Genomic DNA, 18,114 nt, shown 5'->3' with positions numbered 1-18,114 from the left:
CGCGCGGCGAGCGGCGCTTCTCGGGGCGGAGGTAGAGGACCGACGGCCGAAGACGTGGCGACCCCGCGTGGTGGTGGTGGAGGGCATCCCCGAGGACGCGGCGCGGCGGACGGCGCCGGTCAGGCATCTCGGGGGACAGCCCCGACGTCTGTCAGTCCGCACGGTTTGAAAACAGTCCGTTGTCCCGCCGCGGCCGCCGGGTTCCCGCCCTGCCGGCTCTGACGCGACCGCGCCGCCGCGGCGCTTTGTGCTCCGCCCGCGCCTGATGCTGGGTGTTCGGGACGACGGGCTCCGCGGTTGCAGCGTGTGAGGCGGCCGCGGGGCGCCAGAGTCGGCATGTCGCTGCCTCCGGAGAAAGCCTCGGAGCTGAAGCAGCTCATCCACCAGCAGCTGAGCAAGGTGAGGGGCGCGGGCGGAGCGGCCCCGAGCTCAGCCCCGGGCTCTCGGTGGGGACCCAGCGAGGACAGTGGACCCGGCCGGGCCCCCGGGAGCCCCGCGGGGAGCGCTGAGGGCTCTGCAGCCGATGTGTGGAGCGGCTGGGATGCGGAGGCCATCGCTGGTGCTTTCCTCCAGTTCCTGTAGGAGTAGTCCGAGGCGAGATGCCAGGCTTGACTTTAAGCTAGGAACCCGGGTCTGCAGTACGAAGTGGAGGGAGACAGGGCACTCCAATGACTGACAATGATTGCTTTGACTCCCTTCGGGGGCTCTGGGGAGAAAGAAGCGCGAGTTTGAACCCGCGGCGCTCGGCCGCTGCCTGTCAGCTGAAGTAATAAAGCCTCTTTATGGTGTGTTCGTGCGCCAGGGTATGTGCCGAGTCGCTGGCTTCTTTTATCGAATCCTCAAAACAAACTCGCTTTTCCATCGTTGTAGGCAAGGAACTAGACTGACAGTTAAGTTTAGAGTTGAATAAGCTGAAAGCTGGAATAACTCACTTTTGGTTCTGCCTTCTTCCAGGTCCGTGTTCTTTTTAGTTATTACCAACTCCCTCTTCTAAAGATTTGTTCTCGTTGAATTGTTTGTGGGCAACCAGCAATAAAGGTAGTTAGTTGATGACCAACCAGTTCAGGTTGCTTCTGCTAGTTTGCTCAAAAGTTTCCACCTCTTAAGAGCTTGCTTTTATTGGCATTAGGCATTTGCTGTTAGTTTTTAAAAGCCGGAAACGCTAGAAGTGGTATTTAACAGCTTTATAATGTAAATTGTAATGTGCGTTTTTCTCCACAGATGGATGTCCATGGCAGAATAAGAGAAATTCTTGCCGAGACTATACGAGAAGAATTGGCACCTGATCAACAACATTTATCAACAGAAGATCTGATCAAAGCTCTTAGACGTCGAGGAATCATTGATGATGTAATGAAAGAACTTAATTTTGTCACTGTGAGTGTGTATATTTGCTTGTGTCTAAATTTATAGAGCGCATACTGGGGGCTTCTCTTTTGTGAAACCACTATAAGTTTATTCTGTCTAGTAATAGCCATTTTTCTTACAGTTTTGTTTTTTGAGAGAGTTTCTCTGTCCTGGCTGTCCTGGAACTTGCTCCTCCTAGACCAGACTTGTTTTATGTGTATGGTTGTTTGCCTGCATGTAAGTTTGTGTACCACTTGCATGCCTGGTTCCCATGGTAGTTTGGAAGAGCTTTGATCACTTGTAAATGGAGTGAGCCACTATCAGGGTGCTAGGAATTGAATCCAGGTCCTCTGCAAGAGCAACAAGTGCTCTAAACTGCTGAGTCACCTCTACAGCTCCTATACTATCCTTTCCTACGGTGGTTTTTGGGTTTGTTGTTGCTATTGCTTTTCTTTTTTTCTAAACAGGGTTTCTTTGACTTGCTCTGTAGATCATGCTGGACTTGAACGTGGATCCTGATCCTGCCTATATCTGCCTTCTGAGTGCTGGGGTTAAAGGCATGTGCCACCACCTTGGCCGGGCTCCTTTTCTGTGGTTTTAAGTTGGCCTCACCATGAGTTAGCAGATAGTGCTGAGGACATGGGAGGTCTATACTGTCTTTCTTTGAAGTGCCAGAGCAACTCCTGTTACTCTATAGAGCTGTCATTTAGTTAGGCCTGTTTTTAAAGCAAATACACTTAGAAAATTCCTTAAGAACTGACTTAGTAAACCCCTCAGATCTCTGTTCAAATATGTCAGTAGTGGGCTGTCTGTCTCCTGGCACACTCAGGAGTGGGCTGTCTCCTGGCACCCTTGGTAAGTAGACCTTATTTTGAAAATGAGGTGATGATGCAGAGCTGTGACCTCAATACAGAGATAATCTATTAAAAATAGAGTAGACTCATGCCCTAGAGAGTTGAGTACTTTAATATACTGTCATCTTTGGGGTTTTGAGGGTTGTTATAAAAACTGACCTATTAACAGCCTCTGGTTCATGAATGTTACTTTTTATGTTTTTCTTTGTTTTGTTTTTCAAGACAGGGTTTCCCTGTAATTCTGGCTGTTTTTAATCTGTACATTTTTTTCTTTTCTTTTCTTTCTTTTTTCTTTTTTTTTTTTTTTTAACTTTTGGAAATAGTATGACCTAATCTCTTGCTCTACTTTTTTTCTTTTACTCTTTTTTTTAATTGATTCTTTGGGGGTTTCACATCATGCAACCTAATTCTGTTCACCCCCCAGTCCTGCCACACTCCCCCATCCCTATTGCAACACCACCAACACCCCCACACTCCCCACACCCCTGCCATGAAAGAAAACAAGGTAAGCAAGCAAGCAAGCAAACAAAAGCAAGAATGACAACAACAACAAAAAAACCCAATAAACCAAAACAGAACAGAAACCATGCCAGGAACAGAAAACTCTCTGCTTCGCTTTGGCTCCTTCTTCTCCATCACCTCTCCATCTGTCCCGATGGCACTGGAGGCTTCTGTGTGTCCCATCAGCTTGACTGGCAAAATGTTCATTGCATTGAGTTGTTGGTCTGGTTCAAGGCCTCTGCATTTTGGTACACCATCCTCACTGACTCCTCAGCAGAGCTCTGGGGTGTCCTGTGGCCGCCTGAGTCTTGCAGATCTTGCAGGTATGGGTCCACAGGACCAGTCCCTTCACAGTACTCTACTTTTTGAAGGAGCCTAATTTGTTAGTGCTTTGTTCTGCCACTGCTGTTCTCTTCACTAGAATTTTTATTTTCTAATTTGTATTTTTCCTTCCATTTCTAGGACAGTGTTGATCAAGAACTCCCTTCTCCAAAGCAAACTGTTGCTTTTGATAAGCAGTCAACATTAAAAAAAAGTATGTATATAAATATATATCTTAGCATGAACTTGGTTGTGGTTGGTAGTGGACATGCTATAGTGTTTGGCATTTGATAGAAAACATTTCAAATTTTTCTTTTCAAAGTGAAGTGCTTAAAAATTTGCCATTAGTTAACCTAAAACTTAGATGCTGTTTTGCATGAAATATATGATATACCATAGAGTACCGTTGAACCAAAATCATGAGCATTGGTTTCTTATGTCTTAATGATATAATAGATCTCTGTGAGTTCAAGGCCATTCTGGTCTACATGTTGTGTTCTAGGTCAGCCAGGGATACATAGAGAGATCCTATCCCAAAAACATGTATGTGCTTGCTGTTTTAATAGTAAAATAATTAGACAAATAGTTACTAAATTGATAATGATCTGACTTGGCTTGTAGAGGTGATAATATGTTTTACAAACAGCCGAAAAGCAAAGGTACGCCTAACCTTTGCTTTGATTCCCTCAAACATAGTGAGGCTGTAAATTCAATAAAGAGTATCATATTATAGATCTCTCTTTGCCATAACACAGATGATCCTGCTACATAGTAAATGGACGATTTATTTATTTATTTTAGTCAAAGTCTTTATTATTTCTATCAAGTTGTTCTAATGTCTTGATCACGTTTATTCAGTTACTTGGCAGTTCCCTCATGTGTTGCTACACTTTGCAGCTAATATTGATCCAACACGGAGGTATCTTTACCTTCAGGTTTTGGGTGGAAAAGCTTTCTTGGAACATCTGCAAGAGCCTGAGCCTTTACCAGGACAAGTTTGTTCAACTTTTACTTTATGTTTACATTATCGGAACCAACGATTTCGTTCAAAACCTGTTCCGTGTGCTTGTGAACCAGACTTCCATGACGGCTTTTTGCTTGAAGTGCACAGAGAAAGTTTGGGTAAGAAACTGTAATGACACCTCATTAAATGTGTTTGCTTTTTATCGCAGAGTAACAGCTTCTGCAATAGAGATATAAACCTGACCTGATGGCTCGGCTTTGAATCCCAGCACTCAGGGCACAGAGGCAGTCAGATCTCTGAGTTCTGTAGTGAAGCTTTGAGTGGTTGAGGAGGAGATTGATTACAGTAGAAGAGTATCTCTAGTTTTCTTTCCCAGTGCTATTTTTTATTTAAATGAATTTTTACCTACTTCTTGCTTTACTCATTAATTTCCTCTTTTTTTTTTGCTATGTTAATTGATTTTTTTAATTGCTTATATCTATCATGTACAGTCTTTTGTACCTTCAAGTACTGGAATTACAAGTATGTGCCACCACACCTAGTTTTGTAATTTAACAGTTTGAATCTAGTTGTGGTGGTTCATGCTTATAATTCTATCACTTGGGAAGTTTAAGCAGGAGGGATGAGCTAAGGCAGGAAGATTTCAAGTTGGAGACCATCCTGGGTTACATAGTGAGACCAGATCTTAAAAGCACAAAGCATAAAAAAAGTCAAAGTTTATATAATGTGGGGGCTGGGAAGATGGCTCAATGGTTAAGAGCACTGGATGTTCTTCCAGAGGACCCAGGTTCAATCCCCAGCATTCACATGACAACTCACAACTGTCTGTAACTCCAGTTCCAGGAAATCTGACACCCTCGTAATGTTCATACATGCAAGCAAAAACACCAGTGCACGTGAAATAAAAGTAAGGAAAAAAAGAAAAAGCTTATATAATGTGTTTGATATATTTTAATTATAAACCTAAAGCCATAAAGCAAGCAAAATTGCAGAAGCCTGCAATTTTTAGTGCCTTTAAAAGATGTCTCAAAGTTTTTTACTTTTTTCCTTTATTGTTTTTATGAGCTAGGGTCTCAAGTAGCACAGGTTGTCCTTGAACTCAGTGTATAGCTGAGGGTGGCCTTAAGCTTCTGACACTACTGCCTACACCCATCTAGTGCTTGAGTTTTAGGTGTGTGCCAACATACATGGTTTATGTGATGCTGAGGTCAAACTCAAGGCCTTGTCCATAATCCACAAGCACTCTACAAACTGAGCTACACCCCAGTCCTTTGTGATTTTTTTTTTTTTCTCCCTATAAAAATGTTTTTGTTTTTGGTGGTTTTTGTTTGTTTGTTTTTTCAGGACAGATTTTCTGTTCTAGAACTCACTCTGTAGACCTTTAACTTTTTTGTATGGAGGCCTGTGTGATGGGAGGCCAGTGTGGTGGCGAATGCTATTAACTCCAGCCTTTAGAAAGCAGAGACAAGTAGATCTCTGAGTTCCAAGGACAGCCTGGCCTACACAGAGAAACTCTTGTCTTGAAAAACAGGGATAGAGGAAGGAGAATGTTAATAAACCTTTTGTTGTGCAAGCCTGATGGTCTGAGTTTGGTTCCAGAATCCACATGGTAGAAGGAGAGAACCAACTCTTGCAGGTTGTCTTTCAACTTCCATATTTGAAGACTTTAAAAAATGTTAATGGGCTGGGTAGTTGTGGTGCATGCCTTTATTCCGCACTTGGGAGGTAGAGGCAAATGGATTAAATATCTGTCATTTATGAAGTTCTAAGGATCTGAACTCTGGTCCTCCTGATTGCACGTACTTTAACCACTGAGCCATCTCCTTGGCCCCTGGATCTTTCAGTTTTATATGGATAATACTGTGATATTTCTGGAGTTGAAGAATGAATGTAATTTGAAGATTAATGTTGATATGTTTTTTTTTTTAATATTAAGTGTGTGGGTGTTTTTGTTTTTTAATATTGTTAAGTGTATGGTGTTGTGCTTGCATGTGTGTGTGTGTATGTATGTATGTATGTATGTATGTATGTATGTATGTATGTATGTGCATTTGTGCACACTGTGCAATGCCCAGGGACGCTTCAGATCCCCTGGAACTAGAGTTACAGAGGGTTGTGAGCTGCCATGACAGTGCTGGGAATTGAACACATGTACTCTACAAGAACAAGTACTCTTAGCCACTGAGCCATCTGTCCAGTCCCCTGGAATTTTAGGTTTCTCCTTTTGGTGTGTATGTGAATTTTTCAGTTGGGTCTCACTATGTAGCTCTGACTGGCCTTACACTCGTAGACCCTCCTGCCTCTACTTTTAGTGTGCTGGGATTGAAGCACTTAGCTGATGGCCTTTTGTAATAGTATATAATATAATAAGTTCTTTTGAAGATTAGACTTTTTATGGACCAGAAAGCACTGACTACTATAAGTAACATAACTAAATAACTTCTAAATAACTCATCATATTTTGCTAGTTCTGTCAAATGTCACTCATAGAAATGGGGTGATATTTTTTCCCCAGATTATGGCATACTTTCAGAGACCTTACCAAATTATTTCTTGCATATTTAATCTTATTTACTTTTCAGTAAAAGTGTGTGTGTGTGTGTGTGTGTGTGTGTGTGTGTGTGTGTGTGTGTGTGTGTATACATACCCGAGTGCTCGTGTGTGTGCATGTGGTGCTGGGTATGGAATCCAAGGCCTCAGGCATGCTAAACAATCACTACCACTTAGCTATATTCTCAGCTTATAAAATGATTCTGTGTTACTAAGTAATATGTAATATAGTGTATTTTTTCTTCGGTTTGTGTTGCTAGGTGATGGAACTAGAATGGCTGATTCAACAACAATGTTATCCATAAGTGATCCAATTCACATGGTGCTGATCAAAACAGACATATTTGGTGAGACCACTTTAGTGGCATCATATTTTCTGGAATGGAGATCAGTTTTGGGCTCAGAAAATGGAGTGACCAGTCTGACTGTGGAACTTATGGGTGTAGGTATGATGATTAACGTCAGTTTCACCCTTCTATAAATACTGTTTGTAAATTCATTTTATGTTAAGTCAAAAGGGCTTTACAGAAGGGAGACCTGTAAAACAGGCTTTCATCAGATTTTCAGTGGTAAGTTAGCTTAGGGAATATCTGGAAGAATAATACTGGCATAGTTTTTTAAAATCAGTCTGGCTTATCCTAAGGAATTTTTTTTTTAAAGATTTATTTATTTATTATGTATACAGTGTTCTGCCTGCATGTATGCCTACATGCCAGAAGAGGGCACCAGATATTGAGCCACCATGGCGTTGCTAGGAATTAAATTTAGGACCTCTATAGAGTTTCAACACTTTTTTTTTTTTTTTTTTGGTTAAATAAATATATAAGGTTATAAAGAAAACCAGGATTCTTTTAATCACATGAATACATGTATACATAAGCTTCTTTCTGGTATGCCCTAGAGTACAGCACCATCACCACACTGGTTCTTGGGGGTAGGTTATGGGTTATTTTGTTTTTTGGTTATGGCTGAAATCTCACAGTCCTGGGCTGTCCTTGAGAACAGTTGGCCTGCCTCATGTTAGGATTGTTGTCATGTACCACCGTGCCAGCTTCATACCAGTGGTTATTGACAAATGAGTAGATGTTCTTCTAGCTCCTTATAGTGGATAGGTAAAATTTGAAAGAGTTGCTAACTTGTTTAGTGTTAGTAGCATTGAATAGTAAAGGACAGAGGTTGTACATTATCTTACCATTATTACCTTGGATTTTGATACTGCCTACTATGTGATATATATTAGCTCATAAAGTGAGGAAAACAAAAACATACTAATGTAATTGCATTGGTATTACAACTTATTCATACAAGTTAAACTTGGGGCTGGCATGATGGCTCAGTGGGTAAGATGCTATACAAGTAGAAGAAACTGAGTAGCGAAAAACTGGACATGGTGGCAAGCATCTGTAACCCTAGCTCTTTATGGCAGCAGATCCTTGGAGCTCACTGCCCAGCCAGTCTAGCTAATTGGTGAGCTCCAGGTTTAGTGAGAGAATTTATCTCAAAAATTAAGGCTGAGAGCAATAGTGGAAGGAACCCAGTGTCAGCCTCTGGTCTCTACACTCTTATTAATGGGCAGAGCCACTTATATAATGTGCATGCACACACGCAAAGAAGAAGAAAAGCTAAATTTGGTCAGTTGTCAACAAGGCATAAGTCAGACTCAAAATATGTCTGTATGTACATAAATAAAAAGAAAACCCAAAGTTCTCTTTACACATGAGACTTGTTTTTAAAGTGTTTTCTAGTTCTTTGTCTTAAAAACCCAGCCTGGGTCTGGAGAGATGGCTGAATGGTTGAGAGCACTGGCTGCTTTTCTAGAGCACCCACATAGTGGCTGACTGCAGACAGTTAACTACAGTCCCTGGGGATCTGGCCTCCAAGGGCACTGCATGCATTAGGTTCACAGATAGATATTCGTGCAAACACTCATAATTATAAGATAAAAAATTCAAAATCAAACAACAAAAATAGGCCTAACATGGTAATCGTAGCAATGACCTGGAAATAAGTGTATACTGATTTGCTTTAAGAAATATTGTGTGTGTGTGTGTGTATGTGTGTGTGTGTGTGTGTGTGTGTGTGTGTGTGTAGATCATGGGTTGAAGATGTGATATGAAAAGGGTAGATGGAATTATTGCATATGGTAAAAAGTTGGGATACTTTCTGATTTTCATGGAGACAGAATGGGTTCTTAACAATTGCTTTGGTTTTGGACTTAATGTAACATCTATTTGGAATTATATACTTAAAGATATAAACTTAAGAATTATAAATCCACAAGGTCAGAAACATTCCTTAAAATGTTTTTAGAAAACTTTAGTTTAAAAAAAAAAATCTTTTTGATTTGGTTTATTTTAAAAAGTTTGATTCATTTTAAATATAAATATTAAGTGTAATGTTGAGTATTATTCTACTTAAGTGATAAAGTACCTTACTCCTAAATTATTTTGGTTACACTTTGGTTGATTAAATACACATAGTCCTGAAAGTTCTTTGTTTTAAATAAAGTTTAAGTAGAGTTTTAAATATTTATTTGTATATAGGCACAGAATCAAAAGTTTCTGTGGGAATTTTAAATATAAAGCTTGAGATGTACCCACCACTCAACCAAACACTGTCTCAAGAAGTAGTGAACACACAGGTAAGCCGGTTTCTCTTGTTTGTACATTTGCTTTAGTTTCAGGAAATATTTACCCTAGAAAATATTACCTTCTTAGAAAAATATAACATTCCTGTTTAGATTTGTACTAAAAAAAAATTAACCAAAAGGATGGGAAAAGAATTATAAAGCTGGGGCTGGTGATACAGCTTAGTGGTAGTGCTTGCTAAGCATGTGCAAGGCCCTGGGTTTTATCAAACTCCAGGACTGGAAGTGTGATGGGGGTAAGTCACAAAGAGGAAGGTCATATGGAGTAGCATTGTGAGGTGATATTTTTAAAAGCTTTGTTGCATTTGCATGTGTTTTGTGTGCATTTGGGGTAGGTGGTAACTGGGCTATGCTACTGTGTGACTTTTGGGAGTGGGTGCTGTTGTTCCACCATGTGAGTCCCATCAGGGATCAAGCTTATGTCATTAGGCTTTTGGGGGTAGACACCTTTGTCTGTGGAGCCATCTGCATTTCATAGATAATTACTGAGGTCTTGGTTTTTGTGTAATTTCTCTGTAGAATGCTTGGGGATGCTTTCTCTCCTGCTTGGGTACAGCCTCAGCTCAGGTTCAGGTCCTTCGACAGGAAGGGGTACAAGGGAAAATCTGACTACCAGATGGATTGCACACAAGTGGCTCCCAAATAGCTTGAGCCATCTTTATCTCTAACAGCTTGTTCCACCAGGCTTACATAAACAGATTTATTATTAGTTTCTATTTTTGACTTCTAAGAATTACATCATGGTCATCTAAAAGCCCCCTCTTGTTCCCTTTTATACTTCCCCAAACACATTTTCTCGTCCCCTACATAACCTCATTCTGGACTTAGAGTTGAACATTTTTGCAGGCTTAACTAAATATCAAGCTGAGCACATCCTGCTCTTGCAGCACTTATGCCAGCTGGCAGCTACATGTGGTTACAAAGTTAAAGGTTATAGCCATGGGTACCTTGCTCTAAGGACTACAATATTTAAACCCAAACGATGTTTTCATATCTGTAAGATATGCTGTTATGCTAGGCATGCTGGTACAAACCTTTAATCCCAGCACTCAGGAGGCAGAGGCAGGCTGACCTCTGAGTTTGAGACCAGCCTGGTCTACAGAGTGAGTTTCAGAACAGCTAGGGCTACTTTTATATTGTTCCCTGACTATAAGAGGGTCCTACTTGTCTCAATCTCACTGTAAAAGGCAGATTTTGATAAGGCACTCTCTTCCCATCCCACCATACCATTCTTGTCCCCCAATATAAGCTCCTGTGCATGGTTAAGGTGGATCTATCCATCCCATAGTTTGCATTGTATTTTTTTCCTCTGTTGCATCAGAAAAATTGTCAGGCTTAGGAATTGTGGTTAATAATCCAGTTAAGAAATTTGAGAAGCATTAGCCCCCTGCTGAATCTTAGGGGAAAACATTCTAGAGAGAACATAATTTCCAAGGAAAACTGCAGCTTGTCACATGTGTGACCTATAAAGGAAAACTAAAAACTTCCAAAAGAATTAATGCTGGGAGTTGGTGGTGCAAGCCTTTAGTTCCAGCACTTGGGAGGCAGAGGCAGGCGGATCTCTGTGAGTTCAAGGCCAGCCTGATCTACAGAGCTAGTTCTGGGACAGGTCTCAAAACAATACAGTGAAACCTGCCTCAAAAAACAAACAAACAAAAACAAAACAAAAGAACAACATAATGAAAGAGAAAAGAACCTGCAAGCCCTGTAAATCCCGCAGTGCCCTGCATTGTCTCCCAGTCCACTGGTCTTTGCCAAATGGAGGGTGGCCTCCATTGGTTTTGCCTCTCTCAGAGACCCCTTGGACAGGCATTCATATGCTGGTCTGAGACTACACAGTCCCAATACTCTCCTAACTCCACCATCAGGTCTTAGCAGTTACTCCCTGAGTTTTCTAAGATGAGCAGATTTCTGAGTCCCTTGAGTTAGGTTTCTGTTTGATTGTTCTTCAGTTGCAGCTGTGGGGCTCTGCTCTCTATGGAATAATTCTCCTTGACTATATATTCTATCTAGTCTTGGAGCTGTGCTTTTATTCAACCCCATCATATTTGATGGTCTCAGACTTCCTCCCATTTCCTTCTCTCCAGCCACCCACCCCCTCTGTGATACTGGGCATCAGACCCAGGGCCTTGCAACATGCTAGGCAATGTAGTCTTGTTATCTCTTAATTTTATTGCTCTTTTACTTAAGAAATATATTTTACCTATTTGCTCTACTATGGATTGTACTGAGGGCATTACACATGGTAGACAAGCACTCCACCACTGAATTATAGCCATAGCCCTTTACATTTTTACTATCCTGTATGTGTATGTGTATATATATTATTTATAAAGCTATATGATATATAGCTTTTCTTTCTTTCTTCCTTTCTTTCTTTCTTTCTTTCTTTCTTTCTTTCTTTCTTTTTTTTTTTTTTAAACACAGGGTTTCCCTGTGTAGCCCTGACTGTCTTGGAACTCACTGTAGACCAGTTCAAGACCAGGTCTTCAACTCTCTGCCTCTCAAGTGCTAGGATTAAAGGTGTGTAACTATCACCACCTGGCTCAAATAATTATTTTAATTGTAGTTTACTTTGTTTGGGTTTTTTTTGTTGTTGTTGTTTGTTTGTTTGTTTGGTTTGAGATGAGGAGCTAGGTTCAAAGTTTGTCATTGGTTTTGAATTGGGAATTGAATCCAGGGGTTCATGAATTGTGGACATTTTATACCATTGAGTGTCATTCCTAGACACATGGGTTCTTCATTCTTTTGACACAGTCTCACACTGTGTATCCTTGGCTGGCCCAGACCTCATAGAGATCCCCCTGCTTAAGCCTTCCATGTGGTAGAATTGAAGGCCTATGCCACTACACGTGGCAGTCTTCTTTTTAAACCTAACATTGTTTTATGTACTTACTTGCTTTTAAACATTTATTTTATTTATGTATGTGTCTATGTTGGTGTATGTACAGCATGTTGTTTGGGTGCCCAAAGAATCTAGATGAGGGGGTTATATAGCCCTTGGAGTTGAAATTAAAGATGATTGTGAGCCACCCCAATGTGGGTGCTAGGAATGGAACTCAGGTCCTCTGGAAAAGCAGCCTGTTCTTAACCACTGAGCCCTCACTCTAGACCTTAAAGTTTTATAAGCATTTTGTCATTTTTATGTGATAATATTAGTCATTTTTAGTGCTAGCTTATTCTGTTTCATATATGTGTATGTATATATGCATATACATATGTACACATGCATATACATATATACATTCAAACACACACACATCTATATATGAAACTTCCAATTTTCAGACTTCCTTTTAACAATCACATTCTTTATAAACATTTTTCAAATTGTATGTATTATTGTGTGTGCTTTTAATGTGTGGGCACATGTGCTATGGTGCTTGTGTGGAGGTCAGGACAACTGTAGAGCTGATTCTTCCCTTCCTACCTTTATGTGTGTTCTGGAAATCAAACTCAGGTCAGCAGGCTTATGTGGCAAACTTCTTAAAATTTTAGTCAGGAATGCTTACTAGTCTTAAACAGATGTTGAGAACTGCCTGCAACTCTTAACTCCAAGGGATATAGTCACTCTTGGTCTCCATGGACACTTGGATCTATATAACTGCACATGCATGTTAAGTTTAAGGAAAAGGGGAATGGGTACCAGGTACCATGTGCTGGGGCTATAACAGTACACAGGTAGCACTTTCTTTGTTTTTGTTTCTGTCTCTCCGTTATGTAGCTGTGGCTGGCATGGAACTTAGTATGTACACCAGGCTGGCCTTCAACTCACAGAGATCCTGCTGCTTCTGCTGAGTGCTAGGATTAAAAGTATATGCTACCACACCTGGTTTACAGCAGCTTATTTTTAGGAGGCTAGAGACAGTGAGTAAACAAAAAGCCAGAAACAGAAAGTATTAAATGGGGAAATGGTGATAGTATTAGTAATTCCAAGGTTGGGCCTCTGTGTTCCAGGTAGTAGGAGCAAAGGTCTTGAGCAAAAGGCTTGTATGGATGGGAGAAAGAGAAAATGAGACAGGGCCAGACTGAGAGAAAACTCAGGCAGGAAGTTTTCAGTATGGTAGGAGGTGATTGACCTACTTTATTATTTAAAAACTTCCATTATGTTCAGGGAAAGGTCACTTAGAGTATTATGTGGATTATTGAAATGGTTATAAAATCTGGGGAATGTTGAATTGTTTGCAAATAAGACTGTTAGTTCAAGTTAACATGGTAGCAGGGATGGAGAACAAGAGATTGTTCTGTTAATTTAGGAAATTTTATAGAAATTTCATTTCTTTATTTCAAGCTTGCCTTGGAACGTCAGAAAACTGCAGAGAAAGAACGATTATTTCTGGTCTATGCTAAGCAGTGGTGGAGAGAGTATTTGCAAATTCGACCCTCACACAACTCACGGCTGGTAAAGATTTTTGCACAGGTTTGTAAATCACGTTAGAAAAGCCTCATCCCTGAATTTGAGATGGAGTACTGTAAATACTTTGCATTTGAAAAACATTTTCATTCCACAAATGAATGTTTATTTTAAAATAGTTATCTTTTATTGGCTAGGTCAATAGCATAATGCAGTCTTTGTTAATTTGGAATATATCTTTTTATGACACTTAAAATTAATTAAACATTTGGGTACTTTATGGCTTATATGCACACTGAACCCTGTGTACAGAACAGGGGCTCTGAACATTGTATTTGTTAGTTTTTACAAAACAAAGAGGAAAACAATATGCATTAATTGTGTATAACCAATATTTCTAAATCAATGACTAGGGATGTTTAATTGCACAATTTCAGCTACAGATGCACCTTGATTCAGGATGCAGTTTCATGTTTATGAACATGTCATTAGGTTAAAGTGCCATTAATAAAGCTGACCTGCCTTGTTGTGGCTTAGCAACATAATACACTAAGGGATATCAGTTGTTTACCTTTGCGATCAGGTGACACACTAGAGCTGTGTCTGCTCAACATCAAGAAATACTACATGCTACATATTACTAGTCTAGAGATCAAAATTTAAAGTATAGTTTCTACTTAGTATATAGGTATAGCTTCTGAGGAATAGATCAAATAGTTTATGTATGTTCAGTTTCTGGACAGTGTTAGGGTCTAAGTGTCTCAGATGTATGCATTCATTTATTTATATACTACACTCCCTAATCATTGGGAGAAACTTGCAGTGGCTTCATTTCTAGATGGGGGAGCTTGGGAATAAGAGTCCTAAATTAGAATTAGTGGGAAGGAGAAAAATTACTTCTAAATATACATAGTGTTATCCTTGCTAAGGTATGGGATTGTATTGGAGAAGTGTTGTGTAGAAATGCATCAGTGGTTCTAAAAGTTGAGCAGTAGTGCTTCTATTGTCTGCGTTAGGTTTTATTCCATCAGAGCATTTTGCATCATCTTTAGAGATTTAATCATAAGTGGCACCTTCACATTGCAATGTTACTAACCACAATGTTTAGAAAAATGTAGACTTATTTAATACCAATTCTAAAAACATGGTAGAGGGCAATTGTCAGAGAGCTTTGTATTCTTAGTAGTCATTCAGCACACTTGATAACATGTATCCTTTTCAGGGTGTGGTAGCACATACCTTTACTCCTAATACTTGAGAGGCAGAAGCAGACAGATATATGAGTTCAAGGCTAGCTAACTCTACATAGTTCCAGGCCAGCTGAGATCCTATCTCAAAAAACAAAACAAAACAATCAAGCCAAGACAAAAAACAAACAAACAAAACAAAACAAAAAAATCCCCAAAATCAAAAGATTCATCTTGCATATAGAATGTATGACATTTTTCTAAAATATTTTTCAAATTCTACTTTCAATTGACTATCATCAATCAGTTAAAAATATTTTGTCTGGACATAAACTTCTGTGTGATAATATGAAAGTTTACTTCAGCATAGATTTAGATGCTCTGCCTTTCCCTTGTCTATCTGTTGACCCTTTGTCAACAGCTCTTACCTCCTACCAGCTTTGGAGTCAGACAGGTTAGGTTTTAAAAATTCTGGCTCCAGTGAATGCCTTTGACAGTACTCAGGAGACAGAGGCAGGTCATCTCTGAGTTTGAGGCCAGCCTGTTCTACAGAGTAGGTTCCAGTACAGCCAGGGCTACACAGAAAAACCCTGTTTTGAGAAACAAAAAAAAATTCTTGGCTCCATTATATAAGAGCTATAGTTTATTTCACTTATGAAATGAGAATTAAATAGACCTTATAAGAATTTTTTTTTTAAATATGAAACACTTCACGAATTTGCGTGTCATCCTTGCGCAGGGGCCATGCTAATCTTCTCTGCATCGTCCCAATTTTAGTATATGTGCTACCGAAGAGCACAAGAATTTTTTTTAAAGATTTATTTATTATGTATACAATATTATGCCTACATGCCGGAAGAGGGGACCGAATCTCATTATAGATGGTTGTGAGCCACCATGTGGTTGCTGGGAATTGAACTCGGGACTTCTGGAAGACCAGCCAGTACTCTTAACCTCTGAGCTACCTCTTCAGCCCAACCTTTAAAGAATTTAAAAGATGTTAGTCAGCCCTTGGTAGCCTAGTACTAGATGCAAGCACTCAATAAATGGTGTCCAGAATTATCTACAGACTAATAGAAGATGTGACATTTAGGATTGATTAACTTGATGTTGCAGATGTTTTCCCCTCCTTTCTCTAGGATGAGAATGGGATAAATAGACCAGTCTGTTCCTATGTTAAGCCTCTTCGAGCTGGACGGCTTCTGGATACTCCGAGGCAAGCAGCAAGATTTGTTAACGTCCTTGGTTACGAACGAGCCCCTGTTATCGGAGGAGGTGGAAAACAGGAACAGTGGTGTACTCTGCTGGCTTTTCTTTGTAGGAACAAGGTATCAAATACATATAACACATAGTAGTATTCATGATCATACATTTTTAACTCATAACTCATAGCATACTTAAGAGAGTTTCCTTGAAAATATATGTGTTATCAACTTGAACAGACAATTCTTACTATTATCTGTAACATTTACATATCAGCACTTAACACTTACCATCTTTATTTTTTTATGTAATTTCATTTTAAAAAATTTTTTATTAATATTTTTTCTTATTTTACATATTGATCCTTGTTACTTTTGCCTCCCATCCTCCCATGTTCCCCTGTATGTAATTTCTTATTTAATAGAATTTTGTTCTCATAAAGACTGAGGCTTACTTGTCAGAAACAAAGTTATATTGCTGAATGTGTTGTCTCATGCATGTAATTCCAGCACTTGGGAGGCCAGTCTGGACAACAGAAAACCCCAGGCCAGCCTGTGCTTTATATAGTGAGATCTTGTCTCAAAAACACAATAGCTGGATGTGGTGGTTCACAAAGCAGAGGCAGGGGGTTCTCTGTGACTATGAGGCCAGCGTGATGTACATAATGAGCTCCAGGTCAAGCCACGGCTACATAAATAACATAGTGAGACTGTATCTCAAAAAAGAACTAAAATCTTGGGTGGGTGGTGGTGTTGGTGCTGGTCTTTAATCCAAATACTCAGGAAGCAGAAGCAGGCAGATCTCTGTGAGTTCTTAGCCAGCCTGGTCTACAGAGTGAGTTCCAGCTCAGTCAGGGTTACAGAGAGAAACCCTGTCTCAAAAAAACAAAAAACAAAAGAACAAAAATCTTTAAACAGAATAATTATGAGAATAATTATTGGATTTCATGGTAATGATTTTTTCTTATTTTTAAACAGAATTATATTTAATAACTTGTATAAATTTGTTATTAAGCTTTATGTATATTGGTGGGTTTTTGTTTTGTTTTGTTTGTGTTTTGAGACAGGGTTTCTCTGTATTGCTTTGGAGCCTGTCCTGGAACTAGCTCTATAGACCAGGCTGGCCTTAAACTCACAAAGATCTGCCTGCCTCTGCCTCCCAAGTGCTGAGACCTAAAGGCATGCACCACTAATGCCTGGCTTGTATATTGGTGTTTTGAGTGTGTGTGTTTTTGTGCATGACATGTATGCAGTACTTACAGAGGCCAGAAAAGGGCATTAAATCCCCTGGAAGTGAAGTTAGGATTGTGAGCCACCTTGTAGGTGCTGGGAAACCCAGGTCCTCTGGAATAGCAGCCACTGCTCTTATCTGCTGAACTCTCTCTTCAGCTCCTGATAATAAACTTTTAATGGTTTCAATAATTTGACTTAGAGTATAGAACAATACCTAATCTTCCAAACACTAAAAATGTTGCTAATATAGTGAGCAAGTTAGACTGTTTTTAACATTAACTGTCAAGTGAAACTGGAAAAGCATGTTTCTTTCATCTGCTGTTGTTTTGTACTAATTTTGTTCATGGTTGTATAGAGTTTACAATCACAAAGGACAGTTCATATAGCAGAAGAAACATTTGAGTGACAGGTTGATTTGCCAATTGGAAAGGTTAGGTTTTTGGTTTTGTTTATTCTTTATTTTGTGGTATTTTTGAGACAAGGTCTCTCTGTCTAGTCCTGGCTGGTCTGGAACTTGCTCTATAGACCAAGCTGGCCTCAAATTCACAAGAGATCCACCTGCCTCTGACCCTGAGTGTTAGGATTAAAGATGTGTGCCTTACTGCCAAACCCCAAAACAAACTCAACCAACTCAACCAATGAATGCTTTCTACACACCTTAAAAGGTTTCTAAATTTAGTATGTATCCAAAAGAAAAAAACTTCAGTTGCAACTCATAAAAAAGTTAAACTTTACAAAAACTTTCAAATGAATTTTATGTCCTAATGTTACTTGGTTCATGTGCCTTCATGACTAAAGCAAAACACTAAACATGCTTAGATGGATTCTTACATCTCATAAACACAGTTTATTTCAAGATAGATTTAATGAAGCAAAGCTCACTAAGCCAGTATCAAATCTGTTAAAGTTCACATAATGAATTAAAAGGAGAGAGTGTCAGAGAGCTCAAGACGC

At 39.6% G+C, this 18,114-nt stretch overlaps 1 protein-coding gene and 1 non-coding gene across 4 annotated transcripts in view; one reads left to right on the top strand and one right to left on the bottom strand.

Annotated features, from left to right (window-relative positions):
- Window positions 1–183: 183 nt before the first annotated feature.
- Cep76 (centrosomal protein 76) overlaps window positions 184–18,114 on the top strand; it is a 29,639-nt gene continuing 11,708 nt past the window's right edge. For 2 of the 3 annotated variants that reach the window (XM_051200867.1, XM_051200866.1), the window contains exons 1-8: window positions 184–399; window positions 1,222–1,377; window positions 3,165–3,237; window positions 3,921–4,145; window positions 6,798–6,983; window positions 9,081–9,178; window positions 13,476–13,604; window positions 15,865–16,053. In XM_051200867.1, the coding sequence (XP_051056824.1) occupies window positions 337–399; window positions 1,222–1,377; window positions 3,165–3,237; window positions 3,921–4,145; window positions 6,798–6,983; window positions 9,081–9,178; window positions 13,476–13,604; window positions 15,865–16,053 (1,119 nt within the window). In that variant the 5' untranslated portion in view covers window positions 184–336. The remainder of the gene's footprint in view (window positions 400–1,221; window positions 1,378–3,164; window positions 3,238–3,920; window positions 4,146–6,797; window positions 6,984–9,080; window positions 9,179–13,475; window positions 13,605–15,864; window positions 16,054–18,114) is intronic. The other variant, XM_051200868.1, reaches the window with a different exon arrangement.
- On the bottom strand, window positions 15,420–15,524 carry LOC127234324 (U6 spliceosomal RNA). Its single transcript, XR_007835566.1, has one exon. It is a non-coding gene; the product is annotated as a U6 spliceosomal RNA (small nuclear RNA).

This window comes from Phodopus roborovskii, unplaced genomic scaffold, assembly GCF_943737965.1.
Source record: "Phodopus roborovskii unplaced genomic scaffold, PHOROB, whole genome shotgun sequence".
Lineage (NCBI taxonomy): Eukaryota > Metazoa > Chordata > Mammalia > Rodentia > Cricetidae > Phodopus > Phodopus roborovskii.
Note: the sequence above shows the minus strand (reverse complement) of the source record. Positions and strands in the feature narration are given on the sequence as shown.